The 21,313-nt window shown below is 39.5% G+C and overlaps 1 protein-coding gene across 1 annotated transcript in view; it reads left to right on the forward strand.

Annotated features, from left to right (window-relative positions):
- Positions 1 to 3,905: 3,905 nt before the first annotated feature.
- LOC144309698 (ankyrin repeat domain-containing protein 26-like) overlaps positions 3,906 to 21,313 on the forward strand; it is a 49,717-nt gene continuing 32,309 nt past the window's right edge. Inside the window, exons 1-4 of the mRNA XM_077890801.1 lie at positions 3,906 to 4,808; positions 10,161 to 10,231; positions 10,778 to 10,871; positions 14,660 to 14,772. Coding sequence (XP_077746927.1) covers positions 3,906 to 4,808; positions 10,161 to 10,231; positions 10,778 to 10,871; positions 14,660 to 14,772 — 1,181 coding nt within the window. The remainder of the gene's footprint in view (positions 4,809 to 10,160; positions 10,232 to 10,777; positions 10,872 to 14,659; positions 14,773 to 21,313) is intronic.

The raw sequence follows: 21,313 nt of genomic DNA on the forward strand, positions 1-21,313 counted from the left end.
ATGTAGTCTACCTGAGGGGTCCTAGGGGGTGATCCTCTTGGTCCTGGGTGTATTAAGTTCTGTATGTTAGAAGATACTGAGTCCCAAATTTCTATAAACCAGAAATACTTGTAGAGAGACCCAACATTGTTCCCCAAAACATAAATGAGATAAAAAGGGGGGCAGAATGGGAACGAAGAGAGAATAGAGTCTCACAGAATGAACCAGCACGGTATACCACTTGGTTCTGGGTGCATGCTCGTCCTGTTTTAGAAGGTATTGTGCCATTGTAGAACAAAATGAGGTAGAGAAAACAAAAAAGCACACACACACACAAAACATATCTCGTCTAGCTCCCAAAATTAAGTTGAGTATGTTGAAGGGAATCTAGAAGTGGAAAATCTATCTAAGACGTGTAATTGTAAAAATATGAGTCAAAAAGGAAGAAACCTGAAAATGAAGAGGTGGCAAAATATTGTAGTTAAGGTGGGAAAAGAGAAAGAAAATTGGAAACTTACAGTCTGATATAAAAATGAGTTGTACTGGAACATGGGGGGGGCGGGGAAGAGGGGTACCCTCTAGTTCTATATACTGTAGATCCCTCGACTTCCCCTGGAGCTTTCCAGCGCTGCTGGGTGGGGAACTTGCTCTTCCCCTGTCCTTCCAGCTGGTCTTCTGGGGGAGGGGCGGGCTGTGCCGATTCTCAGGTGTGTGCACCTTGGGGAGCTGCCCCGCCCCCTGCTGGGTGCAGGGTCACGGGGAGCCGACCTGACCTCCTGTGAGGCCCGTGTCCCCTGGCGGCCACGCCTCTCCCAGGCACCGGGTGACACCAGGAGGGACAACCACACCGGCGGCGGCCAGGTCTCCCTGGCCCTGGAGGGCGCCCCCTGCAGTGACTCCCCCCATCTCCCAGTCCACAGGGGCCTGGATGCTCCCGGGGCAGGAGGGGCAGGAGCGTCCTCGCTGTCCTGGGCCCTCTCCGCCTCGGCCTGTCCCGGGGGGAGCAGGATCCCGGCTGTGTCCCCTGGGGTCCGGGGCCTGCGCTGCTGGAGTCTGGCTCCCGGAGCCCCTCCCGACACACCGGCTTCTCCCCGAGGCCCCGCGCAGCGCGCTCCAGCCCTTTACGGAGCTGGGCCGGTGTGGGGGGCGCTCGACCCTGCGCACTTCCTCTGTCAGTGACCCCGGAGACTGGAGGTCCCCACCCCCCACGTCCTGGCGGAGTTCCCAGCTGAGCGCCTTTCCATCCCGGAGGAATCCGGGGCGGATTTTAAAGCTCCCACTTGTCTGCTTCTCCAGGGCTGCGCTTACCCGCCTGGGAGGCTTTCCCCGCTGCAGGCCTCAGCCCGGCTCCTCCGGTGCCCCTCCCCACTTGATTCTTTTTTATTTTTCTCCGCCTCCCTACCTTGTTAGGAGCGAAAACCCTTCTCTCTGTAGCGTTCTGACTGTTCTCTCTTTAAATCTCAGTTCGGGGGGATCCCTGGGTGGCTCAGCGGTTTGGCGCCTGCCTTTGACCCAGGGCTGACCAGGGCTGAGTCCCGGATCGAGTCCCACGTGGGGCTCCCAGCATGGAGCCTGCTTCTCCCTCCTCCTGTGTCTCTGCCTCTCTCTCTCTCTTTCTCTATCATAAATAAATAAATAAATCTTTAAAAAAAAATTCTCAGGTCGGGCACTTGCCGGGGGAGGGGGGGCACTTGACGGGATGAGCACTGGGTGTTATACTATATGTTGGCAAATCGAGCTCCAGTAAAAAAGTAAATAAAAATCAATCATCAATCAATCTCAGGTCGAATTCGTAGGTGTTCAGGATGATTTGAAAGTTATCAAGGTAAGTTGGTGGGGCCAGGTGCTTGAGGATCCCTACTCCTCCCTCACCTTGCCCCCGCCCCACCCAAGATGGGATTCTAAACAATCACCTTTGCAAACGAAATGAGTCAGAAATGTCTCATACTAAAATGAATTCTGAGGTATTTTCTTTAGTTATTTTGAAGTACGTGTGTATGTATTTGTACGTATGTATATTTTATTTTTTGGAATTATTATTTTTCTCCATGCATGTGTATATTTCTAAAAAACCAACCCTGTACATTATGGTAAGTACAGAGGATTTTAAAAGAATACATATATATTTGTGGGTGAGTGTGTGTGTATGTATATACATATATACATACGTACATACATACACATACGGGTCTATATAGGGAGGAGTGAAGTTTGTAGTCCATTCATTAATTTAAATGCATTTGTCTGCAGGTGTCAAATAGTGACATTCATAATGCCCTTATCTGAAGTAGAAGTTTTTATTATTTTGGAAAATAGTATGGAATTTATGAGCTTTCCATAAGCACAAAACTCTTGCTACTAACAACATATGTTTTAGTTTTTGGCAATTCCTTCACCACCTCTATATTCATAGAGGGGTTAGTTTCACACTTCCACTGATGAACAGGAGGAAAAGTGTAGCCCGTTTTAAGACCTTACTTCAGATGTTAGTCTCCTACTTTTGAGATGAGTAACAATTTGCTCCAAGTAGTATCTGATTTCATTACAAGGAGCTTTTTTTTTAAATTTTTTAATTTATTTATGATAGTCACAGAGAGAGAGAGGCAGAGACATAGGCAGAGGGAGAAGCAGGCTCCATGCACCAGGAGCCCGATGTGGGATTCGATCCCGGGTCTCGAGGATCGCGCCCTGGGCCAAAGGCAGGCGCCAAACCGCTGCGCCACCCAGGGATCCCTACAAGGAGCTTTTGAAATAATCATATGCTGTAATATATACTTACTGATAATTTATTGATAAGTCTTTTGTTCCTAGTAAAATAGCTCAGTGTATTTTCCCCTCTTCTGCATTTATTGCCATTTTAAACATCTGAAGAGGAAATAAAATTAGTTGCAGCCACAAATAATCTCATGATTTTTCTAGGAGCTACATAAATTTTACCTTAGTTAGTATTGGTATTTTGAAATATAAGGCTTTTTATTTTCTTTTTAAAAGACTTTATGGATTCATTTGACAGAGCACAAGCAGGGGGAGTGGAGGCAGAGGGAGAGAGAAAAGCAGGCTTTCTGTGGAGCAGGGAGCCTGACACGGGACTTGCTCTCAGGATCCGGGGACCATGACCTCAGCCGAAGGCAGAGGCTTAACTGACTGAGCCACCCAGCCACTCCTGAAATACAAGGCTTCTTTTGTATTTAAGATTCACACTAGAGAAGTAGCTGCAGTTTGGTGCCAGAATAGTGGTAGTGGGTACAAAGACCTGGGGAATGTCCTGCAGCTCACTTAGTATTTTTAACCTCTCCATTCTGGAATTGTGATAACTAAAAGAGATAATTAATGTGTGCAGACATGTTTGTAGTACAATGCCTAGATTTATTAGTTATCAGTAGATAAAATTCTTATAACTGAGTATAGAAATGTTAGAAAAGTCGAATACGTATGGAATATTCTCAGGACAAAGTGAGGTTAGGAAATTGAATCTGTCCAAATATATGCAGAGCTAAGGGTTTTCCTGTGGACTGTGTTAGACATGAGACTATAAACTCAATTTTAGTGTAGTCAGATGTATTAGTTTTTTTCTTTCAAGCCTTCTGAGTTTGTTGTAAACCAGAGAAAGACCTTTCCAATTCTGAGATTCTTAGGATTTTGTCATGATTTCTTTTTCCTTTCATGCATTCATTGCTTTCAATTAAACTTTTGAACTTTGGGGAATTTATGCTTGTATAAAAGTTTGAGCTTGGATCCAACTTTGTGTTTTTCCAGTTGGATATCCACTTAACTGCAACCCATTCCTTGTATAAACATAGGATATTCTTTGATTTCAGAGAAAATCATGATAATGTCATTTTATTGAGTTCCAGCTAAAAGACTCTTGTTTTACTTAGGTTTCTCCTCCTCATGAAAAAGAAAAAGGTCTGTTACATGAAAACCGCATGTTGCAAGATGAACTTGCCATGCTAAGACTGGAAATAGACACAATAAGGAATCAGAAGCAGGAAAAGAGGTATTGTGAAGACACTGAAACTGAAAAAGAAAAGAATGACAGTCTTCAAAACGCCATAAAACTGAATGAGGTAACATTAACAAATACAGTATTCCAATCTAGTGGGCAGCTGAATGTTGTGACAACTGAGAATACCATGCTGAACTCTAAATTGCTGGATGAAAAGCTAAACAGAGAAAGACTGGAAGCAAAACTTCAATCATACCGAGCTAGACTCGCTACAGCTATACAGGATCGTGATCAAAGTCAGGCATCAAAAAGAGACCTAGAACTTGCTTTCCAGAGAGCAAAAGATGAGTGGTGTCATTTACAGGACAAAATGAACTTTGAGATGTCTAACCTAAAAGATAACAATGAGGTGCTTTCTCAGCAACTTTCTGAAGTCGAAAGTAAATTTAATGCCCTAGAAATTGAGCTCCAGTATACAAGAGATGCTCTCAGAGAAAAGACGTTGGCTTTAGAACATTTACAAAGAAACCCAAAACAAACACAGGGTCAGAAGAAGGAAATTGAGCAGAAATCTCAAAACGAACAAGGTAAAGTGAATAAATACATGGGAAAGCATGAATCCTTAGAAGAGAAATTATCTCAACTAAAAATTGAAAATATGTTGCTCCGAGAGCAACTAGATGATGCCTACAGCAGAGTGGAATGCAAAGAAAAGACTATAATTGATCTCAAAGACCAGGTTCAGGTTATTGTAAGAATGGTTCGAGTTGCAGGTGAAAAACGAGCTCTTCTACTGCGAGAAAAAAATAAGGAGTTAATCAATAAATGTAAACAGATAATGGAAAGAGCATTTAGATATGAAGATGAGAAAGAAGAAAGAGAAGTAAGTATTCAGAAAGACAAATATTTTTCAAGCTTCCTATTAGAAAGTTCAAAGTAATGTTTGGTTATGGCTTATTAGTACTATTTTTTTTTTTTTGGAGAGAAATAGTGCACCTGCACCTAAATGGGAGTGGGGCAGATGGAGAGGGAGAGAGAATCCAAAGTGGGCTCTATGCCCAGTGCAGAGCTCCACTTCATGACCCCGAGATCACAACCTGAATGATTATGGGTCAGTTTTGAATCTTCATAACTTGTATCCAGCAAATAAAAATTAGACCTGAAAGGTTCTTTAATTTGAATAAAAATGCACGTCATCTATGAGAAACTTCAAGAGGTTAAGTTATACATTGTTAAAGAAAGGAGTCTGATATTAATAATTTATTGTTAGTACTACTAAAATAGTTTTAATTCTTGTCACCACGTTTTAATACCATGATGAACAGATAAGTGGAAATGCTCATACCTGAGTGTTTTGACCTTGAGGTTCAAATAAGTGGATTACCTTGACAACTAACTCCAGATTTGTCACATGAACTGAAGTGTAGGTGCTGTATCTCAGTACTTTTTTTTGATAGCTTTTTAAGCATTTTCAGTTAGCATACTTTTATTTTTATTTATGTAAATTTAAATGTTTAGTCTCAAATCATTTATTCTTGTGACCTTTTCACTCTTTGAAGGCATCTACTTTTCACTAAATCATAATTTGAGATAACTGGTGACTTAGCAAAGCTGTATTTGATTTCATCTTCCCACCACGGTTTATAATTTAAGCATTTTTTAAATAATTTGCTCATTTCAAAACTCCATTGGTAACTACCATTTGGGCTTAAAATTTTCCAATAGAATTGTATCTTTGTGATTTATTAATTTGGCACTGGATCTCCATTTTCAGGCTACTGAGGGAGGGATGGCAGGATTCTTGTATAGCAGGAGTGGAGTGAGCATGAACAGGGGAGGGATCTCTAGGAGCTGAGGCCAGGAGGGAGGCAGAAGCCAGGTTATGTAGGGGGCTTGAGGGCCATTAGTATGACTTCACATTTGTTCTGAGATAGTAACCTATTGGAAGGATTTGAGCAGAGGATTGAGTATGTGAAGAACTTGGAAGCTAATTTTAGCCTCTAATAAAAAAGAGAGAAAATATTTGATTAATGTAGAATTTACCACTGCTAGTCTCACCTATACAATACCCATTTCTTTTTGAGACTTCAGCAGGCTGGGAAGCTTTGCAAATTCATCAACAAGGAATGGAGAGTGGGGCTGAAATAATTATCTGTGTAACATAATACTGACTAGGCAGGAGGGATAACACTTTTTGTGTCTTTAACTGAATTCACTTAGCAGTGTGTACATTCTAGGAATAAAAGGTGAGTTGATGTATGTGGTGATAAAGTACATACGTTAGAATTATATTATTAACATAATAATAGGATGATTTCTAAAATCAGTAACAGAAGGTCTTATTAGGTAGTTATGAGAGAACTTCAACAAGAACTGGCTGATGCCCTAAAAAAGCAATGTATGTCACAGGCTTCACCGGAGTTATCACATTATCGTATTAATTTAGAAGATGAGGTACAGGATTTAAAAACATTGGATCAAATCGAAAGTCAGATATGTATTACATATAACATGTCAACAGTTCATCTGTAGCTGGTTAAATAATATAAATGTTTTAGGATGCTAATTTCCATGGACCACTTTCTTTTGTATTTTCATTTCAATTTAGCATAATTTTAGTGTCTTCACCATGCACTTATTTATTAAATTCTGACTTTTCATTCTGCTCTCTCTGTGTTCTATGTTTTTCCATTTACCCATTCACAGAAATTGAGGGACTTTTTTTCTCCTGCTATACGATTTTTTTTAACGATTTATTTATTTATTTGAGAGAGAGAGAAAGAATGCATGTCCATGCACACTCATGAGTAGGGGGAGGGGCACAGGGAGAGAGAAAGAATCTCCAGGAGATTCCCTGCTGAGTACAGAGCCCCATGCCAGCTTAAACCCACCACCAATGAGATCATGACCTGAGCTGAAATCATGAGTTGGACGCCTAAACCAACTGAGCCACCCAGGTGCCCTAAAAACAATGTTTTCTAATGAGATCTCTATTACCATGATGAGGCGAGCTAGATAAAATCAGAAGATAAGGTTTAACGGAATGTTTCAGAAAATCGTCTTACTTCTCATCTTCACTTTTATTGATGGATATAGACTCTGTACTGATTTCAGGAAAACTTGTAAAGAAAGGTTACGACTAGTGGAACTGAGGCATTTCCTTCATTTTCTTTTCCTTTTATATATTTATTTTTAATATATTTATTTATAAATATTATAAAATATTTATATTTTTAATATTTATATATTAAAATGCATGGAAATATTCAGATGATGTATATAAAGCCAAAAGAGAGAATTAAGAAAATTATCTAGGTCCTGCCATTGACTCTTTTTAAAAGCTTTATTGAGCTATAAATACACCTACCATACAGTTGACCCATTTAACATGTGTTGTTGTCGCTGAGTATATTTATAGGGTTTTGCAACTATCACTGCCATCAGAACATTTTCGTCACCCTGAAAAAAAACCCTTAGCTGTTGCCCTTGACCTCGGGCAACCAGAAGTCTACTTCTTGTCTCCATAGAGTTGCCTATTGTGAATGTTTCCTATAAAGGGAGTCACACCATGTGTGGTCCTTTGCGACTCGCTTCTTTCACTTCCTGTTTTCAGGGTTCGCCTGTGTTCTAGCATCTGTCAGTGCTTCATTTCTTTTTCTGGTCAGACAGTCCTCCATTGTGGGCTAACGCCCTTGTTCATTCATCATTTAATGCACCTTTGGGTTATTTCCACTTTGTGGCCATTAATAATGCTGCTGTGAACATTGGTTTAGTTGTGTGGACATCTGTATTTCTCTGCCATCAGATTTTATCCTTTAAGTTAATTGGGGTGATTTTACCATCTCTCACCCTTTTTTATTTACTCATTCTACCCTTTCTGTCTTTTTAGTTTCCCTTCCTCTTGCCTAATCCTACACTATTGAGTCCTGGCTCATTGTCTCTCATTCTCCATGAGGCTTTCTCTGATTATTGTAACTCCCCCTGAACTTACTTTCTTCACCCGTATTATCTAGTCTGTGCAGACCAGTTTAGTCCTTTATTTTACATGTATTATCTAGTCTGTGCAGACCAGTTTAGTCCTTTATTTTACATTGTTTTTATTTTTTTTCATGAGCGATAATTCTGTCTTCTTATGTACAAATGTATCTAAGAGGGAAAATATTTTATGTGTATGGTACCTGTCCTTGCCTAAATTTGAGAATATCTTAACAGTTTTTAGGATAAAATTAAGTACTTTATACCATAGCAGTAATTTCTGATTGAAACACATTGACATAACAAAGCTGTATTCTAAATGTATTTTAAGCAGTTAAGTGTAAAACTGAAAGCATTTAATCCGATCAGACAAAGTATTCAATCAGATGCTGTTTTTTTCTGATTATGGCAAAACAGTCTAAATATGCCTGCCTTCATTATGCAACCAGAACTGAGATTTACAGAGTTCCAGCACTTTACCAACTATAAAGCTCTGAGGACAGGTTTTTTTTTAAGTTTATTTATTTTATATAATCATTACATCTATTGTGGGGCTTGAACAGGAACTGAAGGTTAACCGTTGGATGTTCTTTTAACTGAGCCAGCGGGTGCCCCTGAGGGCAGCTTTTCTGATATGCCACACCACGGAGCCTTAATCTCTACTCATCAGAGTACTTGCTAAAGCCCTCTAACATAAACAGTTGCTAAGATGAACAATATGAACATAAAATGATTTGGGAACATTGGTTTAGCAAGAGTCCATTATTTCCACGTCAGTGGCTTTACCTTGCCTCTGATGGTCATGTAAGTTATGTATCACTCAGTGTAGGAGTTACTGTTTGCACTGTAGTCCATGAGCATTGTTCACTGAGTAGTATAGAGAGGAGGTAAATTAAAATTATTATAAGTGGAGGAAAGTACCATTGGCTAGTGGAACTTTTGAAAGTTTTTTCTTGAAGATTTAAAAAAAATTAACTTTTGTTTATTTACTCATAAGAGACAGAAAGAGAGGCAGAGACACGGGCAGAGAGAGAAGCAGGCTCCATGCAGGAAGCCTGATGTGGGACTTGATCCCAGGACTCCAGGATCAAGCCTGAGCCAAGTCCCAGTTCAAGTGATACATAACCGCTGAGACACCCAGGCGTCCCTTTTTTTAATATTTTACTTGAGAGAGAGAGAGAGAGAGGGAGAGGGAGAGAGAGAGAGAGAGAACATGAGTGCACAAGCAGGGGGAGGGGCAGAGAGAAAGGAAGAAGCAGACTCCCTGCTGAGCAGGAACCCTGATGTTGGGGTCTCAATCCCAGGACCCCAAAATCATGATCTGAGCCCACAGCAGATGCCTAACTGACTGAGCCACTGAGGCACCTGTAGTGAAAGTGTTTTGAAGTCCTGAGGCTATATCCTGGGCCTTATGCTCCCCATTTGCTACCGCTTTCAGTGGTATGAAGAATGATTTCAATATAACTTGTGTAAGAGACCACTTTCATTGGCCTGCCGTCTGCCTAAAATATCAAATATCATTAGAACGTAAAACACAACAACAATAATAATGCTAATTGCAGACACTTAGAATTTGGTATGTGCCACATACTCTTCTAAGTAGTTTATGTATATTCCCTAATTTAAACTTCCGACTATCACAGTGAGGTAGATACTATTATTAACTTCATTTTACACATGAAGAAACTGAGACACAGAATTTGAAGTAATTTTTCAAGGTCAAACAGCAAATGCCCAGGGGAGCTGGGAATTCAAATCCAGGCATTCTGGTTCCTACAGAGATCCTGCCTCAGAAGCTGTTACTTGAAATATCTGAGTGTCCCTGAAAGCAGCATGTTAACTTGTATAATCACTGGAATGCCCATGGTGATTTGTAAATGTGAATATTTAAAATTATAATTGATGTGGTGCTTGGAATAGAAAACTAGAAAAGTTTACCATAAGGTAATTTCCTGTCTTTCTGCCTTTGAACAATACGTAAATTTGTATGTGTACCTGATAAAATATAATTTAAAAACGTTAGAATGTTGTTTTTTAATACTAGAAGAGTGCTCAGAAAGCTTTTCTGTCAGGGGATTGTAAATATTTTGGGCTTTGCAAGTCATAGGTCTCTATTGTAGCAGTATAATTCTGGGGAAGCCTTAAATCAGTATGTAGAGGAAAATGTGGCTGTGTCCAGTGACATTGTATTTACAAAAACAGATGATGGTGGTTTTATACTAGATTGTCAGTAGTTAAAAGTATTTCTTTTCTTTTTTAGCGACAAGAAGCAAAGGAGTTACAAACAAAGGTTGTAAGGTGCATTCAGAAGTTCAGAGATGACATAAAAAAGTATGCAATTTATTTTAAGATTTTATTTATTCATGAGAGACACAGAGAGAGACAGAGACATAGGTAGAGGGAGAAGCAGCCTCCCTACAGGAAGCCTGATGCAGAACTCAATTCTGGGACTCCAGAATCGTGCCCTGATCCAAAGGGAGGCTCTCAACCACTGAGCCACCCAGGCGTCCCGCAACAGGACAAGTGAAAGCAGCACAGAAAATAACTTGAGTATTTATAAAGCAGATAAGTAGTATAGTATGAGAAATATATCCATTATGATAAATACATCGTTGTTTAGCTGGGTAAAAATATCAGCTTTGTGGGATTTTGAAATGCATAATTTTTGCTTACGATCCTTTTTTTTTTCTTTTTTGCTTACGATCTTTAAATTTTGTACATTAACCCCAAAACACAACCAGAAAAATGGCACAATTGCCAAATCTACTTTTTAAATTTCTAAGAATTTATGTAAGACCTTTAGATGTTTGTTTAGAAATTATGTGGTATGTTTAAAATTTGTGTCTGAGAATAAATATTTTAAAATATGCATTTTAGGCTTGAAGTTGAAAATGCCGAGTTAAAAGTTACAGTCAAGGAGCAAGCAGGCCAAATTGAACAGCTTCAGAAAGACCTGTTAAGTTCAAGTTCGGTAAGTCAGTCTCTTAATTTCTGTCCTAAGGAGAAGGAATTTTTATATCTCTAGTAGTAGTGTATAAGAACATTTTGGATAATATGAAAATTCTCACTCATAAAAATATTTATTATATTCATATGGTTGCTATTTAACTACTCTTGGTATAATTCCTCTTTATAGATAAAGTTGACTGAATGCATAAATTAATCATTTTTGTAGTAAGATTTTAATAAAAAGGATTGTGATAGCCTAAGCAAAACAGTATTTTATATATATATATATCACATTTTGTTTATCTGTCAGTGATCATTTGGGTTTTTCTACCTCTTAGCTATTGTTGGTAATGCTGCTATGAATATTGGTATACTAATGTCTGAGTCCCTGCTAATATTTTTCAATATGTTTAAAATTCCCCAAACTTTGAGTAATAATTTGATCTTGAATGCTGACTTTCTCTTGTAATCTCAACCCTTCACTGAGATTTTGAGAATGAATTACTTTACTAATAATTTGTGGTGATTTGTAATTACAAATTGGTAGTGTGTTGCCTTCATTAAGAATGACTACGAGGGGGATCCCTGGGTGGCTCAGTGGTTTGGTGCCTGCCCTGGGCCCAGGGCATGATCCTGTAGTCCCCGGATTGAGTCCCACATGGGGCTCCCTGCATGGAGCCTGCTCCTCCTCTGCATGTGTCTCTGCCTCTGTGTGTGTGTGTGTGTGAGTGTGTTTGTGTGTGTCTCATAAATAAATAAATAGAATCTTAGAAAAAAGCAGAATGACTACTAGGTAATTATGCAAACATTTTTCTCAAAGGGATGTAGTTTTCTCCTTGTTGGATTTTGTAAAGGAAAAGAGATGCCAGTGAAAAAGTAGAAATGACTGCTCAGTCAGGGCCTTAGAGAGTAACCTAGTGCTCCTAGCATTCATTGCAAGTTCAGAAACGAATGTTTTTCTATTACCTTGAGTTAATCATACTTTCAGAGATTTAACAGTCCAATCTCAGAAAAGATTAATGTGCAATCCAGGACTCCAGTTTATTGATAGGTAGTGAAAACTATATAACCATTTATAAGCAGTACAGGATTATCGTGCCATTCATACCGTCCTTTGTAGGAGTGGCTACCAATGATTTAAGATGAGAAGATTGCTTTGGGACTTCTAAGTTGGAACTATGAGGTAGATGGACCTACAACTAGTTTCTTTCAGTGACATAAGTTAGGTACATGCAAATTTCATTAAACAATCATACCTATCAGGGGAACTAGCACATTCTGTTGACTGGTCCTTTCTGTGGCCAAAGAAACATCGAAAAAAACTTTTTTTCCTGACTTCATATAAAACTGCTCAAGTTGCTTTACTGTACTTTTCATGCAGTTAACTTGACAAGGAGTCTTCTCTCTGACTGAGAGTGCCATGAGTTGTCCCCCTACAATATCACACAGGAATCTATTAGGAAGCCACCACATATTACAGAGTTTGTAAGAATATCCATAGATAATTCTGCATATTCCTATAGAAATGAATTAGGGTTATGGTATAAAATGATTAGCCACTTTAAGCTTACCCTATAAAATAAAAACTTAAATAGCTTTCCAGCAACTTAGTTCATAGCCCTAATTTCTCTAGAAGGTTCTCACCTCATGAATCCCCAGGACAGAGACTACATCTGTGTTAAGATATTTCATGGACACCATTTTGAGGTGAAGAAATATGGATTGGGAAGAAGAGTTAGCTCTAGCTGACTTAAGCCTCTGAAGAAAATAGTCAAGTATGTGTCTGAAAAGAACTTAGAAGAAGACTTCCGTAAGTTCACGTCTCTATGGAATAGGAAAGTATTCAAAAGGAAACAAAGGCAAACCGTTCATAATCCAACCCTTGGGAAGAACTTTTGCATTATTTTTTTTTGAACTTTTGCATTATAAAAGAAAAGCAAGACAAAGTACAATGGTCAGCATCCTGAGGGTAAAGGTGCCCCCCCCCCAGATTAAAAAATAATACACTGGGATCCCTGGGTGGCACAGCGGTTTGGCACCTGCCTTTGGCCCAGGGCGCGATCCTGGAGACCTGGGATCGAATCCCACGTCGGGCTCCCGGTGCATGGAGCCTGCTTCTCCCTCTGCCTGTGTCTCTGCCTCTGTGTGTGTGTGTGTGTGTGTGTGTGTGTGTGTGTGACTATCATAAATAAATTTTAAAAAATTAAAAAAAAATACACTCGGGATGCCTGGGTGTCTCTCTCATTAAGCGTCTGCCTTCAGCTCAGGGCATGATCCTGGAGTCCTGGGATGGAGTCCTCCATGGGGCTCCCTGCATGGAGCCTGCTTCTCTCTCTACCTGTCTCTTTGCCTCTCTCTCTCTCTCTCTCTCTCTGCCTCTCTCTCCCTGCCCCCCCGCCCTCTCCCTCCGTACCTCTCATGAATAAATAAATGAATAAATAAAATCTTTAAAAAATAACTCAAAGTAATCCCAAAAAGAGTCAAGATAAAATGTACAAGATTAACTGTGTGAGGTGCCTGTGTGGCTCAGTGGGTTAAACATCTACCTTAGGCTCAGGTCATCACCTCAAGGTCCCAGAATCGAGTCCTGTATACATCAGGCTCCCTCTGCAGCAGGGAGTCTGCTTCTCACTCTGTATCTGCTCCTCTCCCCATTCATGCTCTCTCTCTCTCAAATACATAAATTAAAAAAATATATAAAAATAACAGATTAGCTAACTAGAAAGGTAATGCACATCAGGTAACAGGTATTGAATGTGTGGTTGAAAATATTGTCTATGAGGAACTAGAAGGAAGATGGAAGCATACACATGACCTCAGTAAATGGGTCAAGGCTGAAAGTATAGAATAGAGCATCTGGTTTTGAAGCCTTGGGATTTGGAGAACTCTGAGAGGATGTGAAAAAGAGGAATAGCAAGGGTCCAAGGACTGAATGTCAGCGTTTGCTGTCATTTAGAAATGAAATGGGATTAGAAGAGCAGAGGGAAGATGTGGCATTGTTTTCAGCTGCTGCTGAGAAGTAAAGCAGGATCAGGACTTGTAAAAACAGATCCTTGATGATTGTCAAAACTTTTTAGTGGAATTCCAGGATTGAAAGTCAGATTTTAGTGTAAAAGACGCGATGAAAAGATGAATCTGTGGCTGAGATGACACATTAAAGAATGTTCGAGTCCAGTGAAAGGGGAAAAGCAAGATGATCGAAAATGCTGCAAGAGTAAGGAAACGTTTTTATAGAATATTGGGAAGCCTTGAATTTTATTTAGAGAGAAAAGTGGTCAATAGAAAAGAAGACATTGAAATCTTGCAGAGAAATGTTTGAAATGCTTGCAGAGAAGGAGAGTATCTCATCCTAAAGTCAGATGATCATCAAAATTATAATGGGGACAGTATGGGAATTTTTCAGAGACTGTATCTTAAGCTGTGATCTCACAAAACCCAGAGTATCTTAAGACATTGGTGAAACTGCTTCTAGGACATCTCTAGAAACTCAGATGTAAGTATAGCCACCTTAAAGATTTTTTCATTAATGTGGATTAAAAACCTCTGTATTTCCCAAGTAAATTTTGGCAATTTAAATTCTAGAAACAAAAATGATGAAAATATAAACTCAGTTGAAGCTGTTTTAACAAACATCCTTATTTTTGAGATTTCTTTTCATTGACATTTGGTTCATAACCTACATTTTATATGTATTTTATAAACCTGTCTAAACACATATTACTCATGGATTCATGAGAAATAGCATTTTATAAAAGAAGAAGGAGTCTCTTGATTTTTGAAACTAATGTTCTTAAAAAATTGTTTCCAAAGTGTGGTGATGAAAAGGAAAACCTAAAGAAATGTATGGAGTTAAAACAGCCTTTGCAGTTCAGGTTGGATCAAGAAGTGAAGAAAAATGAGGAATTGGAAAAAGAGAATACTGGGTAAGACTAATATTTCACATCACTTTAACCATTAATTAACTAATTTATCTGTAATTGTAGTTTATAAAAACCTAAATAGAAATTCTTGCCAAAATACTACATTTACTCTTCCGTGATTCCTTAAATAATAACAACAATGCCTTTGACATATATTGTCAACTGCGCTTTTCATTGTCCACCGTGAATTTTTTCTGCAAGATATCTTTGTTCTTAGGTAATCTTTCCTTTTAATAGTGTTCTTTTCTTAGAGCAGATATCCTAATCTCTAAAAACTTAACTGTGTCATATAACAACATCAAAAGTTATCTTGGATTTGCTTGTATTTCTTTTTATTTTATATTATTTATTTGAATTCAAATTAATTAACTTATAGTGTAATATTAGTTTCAGAGGTAGAGTTCAGTGATTCATCAGTCTTATGTAACACCCAGTGCTCATGCCATCACGTGCCCTCCTTAATCCCCATCAGGCAGTTACCCCATCGCCCCCAATCCCTTCCCCTCCAGCAACCCACAGTTTGTTTTCTAGTATTGAGTGACTTATGGTTTGTGTCTCTTTCTGATTTCATCTTGTTTTACTTTTCCTTCCCTTCCCCTATGCCCGGAGCCAAAGGCCTACTCTCAGCCACTGAGCCACCCAGGGGTCCCAAGATTTCATTATTTATTGGCTGAGTAATATTCTGTTCTCTCTCTCCCTCCCTCTCTCTCTCTCTCTCTGTCCAATAAATAAATAAATATGATTATTTATTTATATCACACCTTCTTTATACATACCTCTTTCAAAGAACATCGGATCTCCTAGTTTGGCTATTGTGGATATTTACTGGTATAAACATATGGGTGCAGGTGCCCCTTTGGATCCTGACCAAAGTGATCTTTGGGATTCATACCTTCTAGTGCAATTGCTGGGTTTTACATAGGTAGCTCCTTTTTCAACTCTTTGAGGAACCTCTGGTACTGATTTCCAGAGTGGCTGCACCAGGTTGCATTCCCACCAACATCGTAAGAGGATCCCCCTTTCTCTGCATTCCTGCCAACATCTGTCATTTCCAGACTTGCTAATTTTGGACATTATGAAAGGTGTGAGGGGGAAACTCACCATGGTTTTGATTTGTATTTCTCTGGTGCCAACTGATGTTGAGCATGTTTTCATGTGTCTGTTGGCCATATGTATGTCTTCTTTGGAGACATGTCCTTTCATTTCTTCCCATTTCTTCATTGGGTTATCTTTCTTTGGGTGTTGACTTTGATTAGCTCTTTATAGACTTTGCATACCAGCCTTTTATCTGATAAGGCATTTGCAAACACCTTCTGCCATTCTGTCAGTTGTCTTTTGGTTTTGTCAACTGTTTCCTTGCTGCGTAAAAGCTTTTTATCTTGATGAAGTCTCAGTAGGTCATTTTGGCGTCTGGTGACATGTCTAGCAAGAAGTTGCTGCAGCCAAGGTCACAGAGGTTGCTGGCTGTGTTCTCCTCTAGGATTTTAATGGATTCCTATCTTACATTTGGGTGTTTCATCCATTTTGACTCTATTTTTGTGTATGGTGTAAGAAAATGGTCTAGTTTTATTCTTCTACATGTGGTGGTCTGATTTTCCCACACCATTTGTTGAAGAGACTGCTTTGTCTCCATTGGATTTTCTTTCCAGTATTGTTGAAGAGGAGTGGACCATAGAGTTGAGGGTCCACTTCTGGATTTACTCTTCTGGGCCATTGATTGACATGTCCGCTTTTGTGCCAGGACCATACTGTCCTGTTGATCACAGCTTTGCAATGGAGCTTAAAGGCTGGCTTCTAATGCCACCAGCTTTGGCTACGTTTTTCAACATACCTTTGGCTATTCGGGGTCTTCTAAGGTTCCAAAGAAATTTTAGTATTATTTACTCCAGCTGTATGCAAAGAAGTTGGGGGCAGCCCAGGTGGCTCAGTGGTATAGCTCTGCCTTCAATCCAGGGTGTGATCCTGGAGACCCAGGATCGAGTGCCACGTTGGGCTCCCTGCATGGAGCCTGCTTCTCCCTCTACCTGTGTCTCTGCCTCTCTCTCTCTCTCTCTCTCTCTCTCTCTGTGTGTCTAATGAATAAATAAATAAAAAATCTTAAAAAAAAGTTGGTAGTATTTTGATAGAGATTGCATTGAATGTAGAGATTGCTCGAGCTTGCATAGACATTTTAACAATATTTGTTCTTCCAATCCATGAACATGGAATGATTTCAGTTCTTTATGATTTCTCAATTTCTTTCCAGAATGTCCTGTCTTCTTCAGAGTACAGATCCTTGTCTCTTTGGGTGGGTTTATTCCAAGGTATCTTATGGTGTTTAGTGCAATGGTAAATGGAATTGACTCCTCAGTTTCTCTTTCTTCCATCTCATTGTTAGTGTATAGAAATGCAACTGATTTCTGTGCATGGATTTCCTATCCTGCTGCTTTGCTGAATTCAGGAAAGGGTCCTAACAATGTTGGCGTAGAGTCTTTTGGGTTTTCCACATAGGATATCATGTCCTCTGAGAAAAGTGAGAGTTTGAGTTCTTTTCTGATTCAGACGCCTTTTTATTTCTTTTTGTTGTCTAAATGCTGAGGCTATGTCGAACAACACTGGTTGTCCAGAGAGTGGACCTCCCTGTTGTGTTCCTGACCTTAGCGGCAAAGCTCTCAGTTTTTCCCCATTAAGAATAGCATCGGGTGTGGGCTTTTCGTAGATGGCTTTTATGATATTGAGATATGCTCCCCTCCTCCCTGCACTGTGAAGAGTATTGATCCGGAAAGGGTGCTGCACTTTGTCAACTGCTTTTTCTGCATCTCTTGAGAGGATCCTATGGTTCTTATCCTTTCTTTTATTTCTGTAGTGTATCACATTGATTCATCTGCAGATGTCGAATCACCCTTGCAGCCCAGGCATAAAACCCACTTGGACATGGTGAATCATCCTTTAATGTACTGTTGAATCCTCCCAGCCAGTGTCTTGTTGAGAATTTTGGCATCCGTGTTCATCAGGGATATTGGAGTGTAATTCTCCTTTTGGGTGGGGTCTTGCTCTGGTTTTGCGATCAGAGTAATGTTGGCCTCACAGAGAACACTGGAAGGTTTCCCTTCCATTACTAATTTTTATAAACAGCTCCGAAGAATAGATTAATTCTTCCTGGAATGTGTGGTAGAATTCTCCTGGGAAGCCTCCTGGTCCTGGACTCTTGGTTGTTGGCAGATATTTGATGACTGCTCCCATTTCCTTGCTGGTTATGGGTCTGTTCAGGTTTCCTGTGTCTTCCTGTTTCAGTTTTGATAGGAAGGGATCCATTTCTTCCAGATTGCTTACTTTGTTGGCATATAGTTGCTCAGAATGTGTTCTTATAGTTGTCTATATTTCTCTGGTGCTGGTCGTGATCTGTCTTCTTTCATTCACGATCTTATTTCTTTGGGTCCGTTCTCTTTTTGATATGTCTGTCCAGGGGTTTATTGATCTTATTCTGTCAAAGAACCAGCTCCTGATTTCATTGATGTGTTCTACTGTTCCTTTGGTTTCTATTTCATTGATTTCTGCTCTGATCTTTATGAATTCTCTTCTCCTGCTGGTTTTAGGTTTTAATCTTCTGTTCTTTTCCAGCTCCTTTAGGTGTAAGGTTAGCTTGTGTACTTAGGACCTTTCTCATTTCTTGAGAAAGACTTGTATTGCTATATACTTCCTTCTTAGGATGACCTTTGCTACATCCCAGATGTTTTGAGCAGTTGCGTTTCCATTTTTGTTTGTTTCTATGAGGTTTTTAAAACTGTGCTTTTATTCCCTGGCTTGATTCTTTAACCTCCGTGTATTTGAATTCTTTCCAAATTTCCTCTTGTGATCAAGTTTCAGTTTCAAAGCATTGTGGTCTGAAAGTATGCAGGGAATGATCCCAATCTTTTGGTATCAGTTGAGACCTCATTTATGACCCAGTACGTGATCTAGTATGGAACATGTTCCATGTGCACCCGAGAAGAATGTGTATTCTGTTGCTGTAGGATGGAATGCTCTGAAGTTATCTGTGAAGTCCATTTTGTGCAGTGTGTCATTCAAAGCCCTTGTGCCCTTGTGGATCTTCTGCTTAGATGATCTGGCCGTTACAGTGAGTGGTGTGTTAAAGTGCCTACTATTATTGTATGACTATCAATGTGTTCCTTTAATTTTGATATTAATTGGTTCATAAGGGGGTCTGGGTGGCTCAGTCGGTTAAGCCCTTGCCTTTGGTCAGGTCATGTTCTCAGGGTCCTGGGATGAAGCCCTCATCAGGCTCCCTGTTCAGTGGGGAGTCTGCTTCTCCCTCTCCTGCTGCCCATGCTTCTGTTCTCTCTCTGTGTCAAATAAATAAATAAATGAAATCTTAACAGAAAATCGGTTTATATAGTTGGCTGCTCCTACTTTAGAGGCATTAAAACTTATAATTGTTCAATTTTCTCTTTGGATAGACCATTTAATTATGGCATAGTGTCTTTCTTCATCTCTTAATGCAGTCTTTGGTTTAAAATACAACTTGTCTGATATCAAGATTGCCACCTCAGTTTTTTTTTAATGTCCTTTAATATGATAAAATGGTTTTCCACCCCCTCACCTTCAATCTGAGGTTGTCTTTGTGTCTAAAAATGAGTCTCTTACAGATAGCATATCGATGGGTCTTGCTTTTTTTTTTTTTTTTTTTTAATCCACTGGGATACCCTGTGTGTTTTGGTTGGGGCATTTGGCTTGTTTACATTCAGAATAACGATTGAAAGATATGGATGTAGTGCCATTGTATTACGTGTCAAGTCTGTGTTTTGGTGTACTGTGTCTGTTCCTTTCTGGTCTGTGTTATTTTTGGGCTCTCTGTTTTCTTAAAGGTTCCCCTTGCAGGGCTGTTTTAGGGATCACAAATTCTTTTAGTTTCTGTTTGTGCTGGAAGCTTTTTATCTCCCCTTGTATTTTGAATGAGAGCCTTGCTGGATAAAATTCTTAGCTGTAGATTCTTCTCATTGAGCACCCTGAGTATATCATGCCAGCTCTCTCTGGCCTGCTATCTCTTTGGATAGATCCGCTGCCAGTTGAATATTTCTCTCCTTCTTAGTTCAGGGCCTCGTGTTCCAAGCTGCTTTCAGGATTTTCTCTTTGGGTCTGAAATTTGCAAGCTTTGCTTGGAGATATTGACCTATTTTTTATTGATTTTGAGGAAGGTTCTCTGTGCCTCCTGGCACTTGAGTGCCTGTTTCTTTCCCCAGATGAGGGAAGATCTCTGCTATAATTTGCTCAAATAGGCCTTCTGCCCCCTCCTTCCCCTCTTTTTCTGGGATCCCCATTATTCTAACATTGTTTTGCTGTGTGGTACGAATCATCTCTCAAATTCTCCTGTCATAGTCCAGTGGTGTTTCTCTCGCTTTTCCTCAGCTTCTTTATTCTCCATTGTTTTGTCTTCTATATCACTACTTCTCTGTGAAGCCTCATTTATCCTAGCAGTTAGAACCTTCATTTTTTATTGCATCTCACTAAGATTAGCCTTTTTTATCTCAACTTGATTAGATATCAGTTGTTTTATTTCTCCAGAAAGGCATTCTCTAGTGTCCTCTGAGTGTCTCTTAAGCCCAGCTATTATCTTGATGGTCATTCTTCTGAACTCTCGCTCCAGCCTCTTCCTTCTATCCATGCTGATTAGGTTCTGGGCAGTCAGTACTACCTCTTGTTCTCTTTGTGGCGGTGAGTTTTTCCATCTTGTCATTCTGTCCAGAGAAGAAGAGATGAGTGAGAGAACAGAATAGAAAAATATCAAGAATGACCCCAGATAAATACATGCTAAACAAATCAGAAGAGACCCGAAGCCAATTTAAAGGTTAACAAAGGAGATAATAGAATTAGAGAGATCAAGAGAGCAGAGCAGTACACCGATACTATGTGAATTTTGGTCTTTTTGTTAGGAAATTGCATCCCCAAATGGTTAAGAGGAAACCTTGTATATATACAAAAATAAAATTAAATACAAGGAAAGTCTAGAATGTAAGTGTAAAAATGGAAATTAAAAGTCAAAATAAAAAGGATATTATCAGAGATCCCTGGGTGGCGCAGTGGTTTTGCGCCTGCCTTTGGCCCAGGGCGTGATCCTGGAGACCCGGGATCGAATCCCACGTCGGGCTCCTGGTGCATGGAGCCTGCTTCTCCCTCTGCCTATGTCTCTGCCTCTCTCTCTCTGTCTTTTTTCTCTCTCTCTTTTCTCTCTCTCTCTCTCTCTGTGACTATCATGAATAAATTTTTAAAAAAGGATATTATCACCCAGTTGAACAGAACTGAGCAATATACCATATCCTATGTCTTTTTGTTAGAGAAATATATCCCAAAGGAAAAACAAGCAGGACTTACATGTATATAGAAATAAAATTAAGTACGGTGAAAGAATAGAATGTAACTCTGAAGGTGAAAGTTAACCAAGACTTGCAAAAAGTGGTCACTTTTCTATTTGTAGAAATGCTGCAATTCTTTCCTTAGATGTCTGGTTGATTTCACAGGTGTTCAGAATGATTTGAAAGCTCTCTGGCTGAATTTCTGGGATCAGACA

The sequence above is a fragment of the Canis aureus genome, unplaced genomic scaffold, assembly GCF_053574225.1.
Source record: "Canis aureus isolate CA01 unplaced genomic scaffold, VMU_Caureus_v.1.0 ptg000175l_RagTag, whole genome shotgun sequence".
Lineage (NCBI taxonomy): Eukaryota > Metazoa > Chordata > Mammalia > Carnivora > Canidae > Canis > Canis aureus.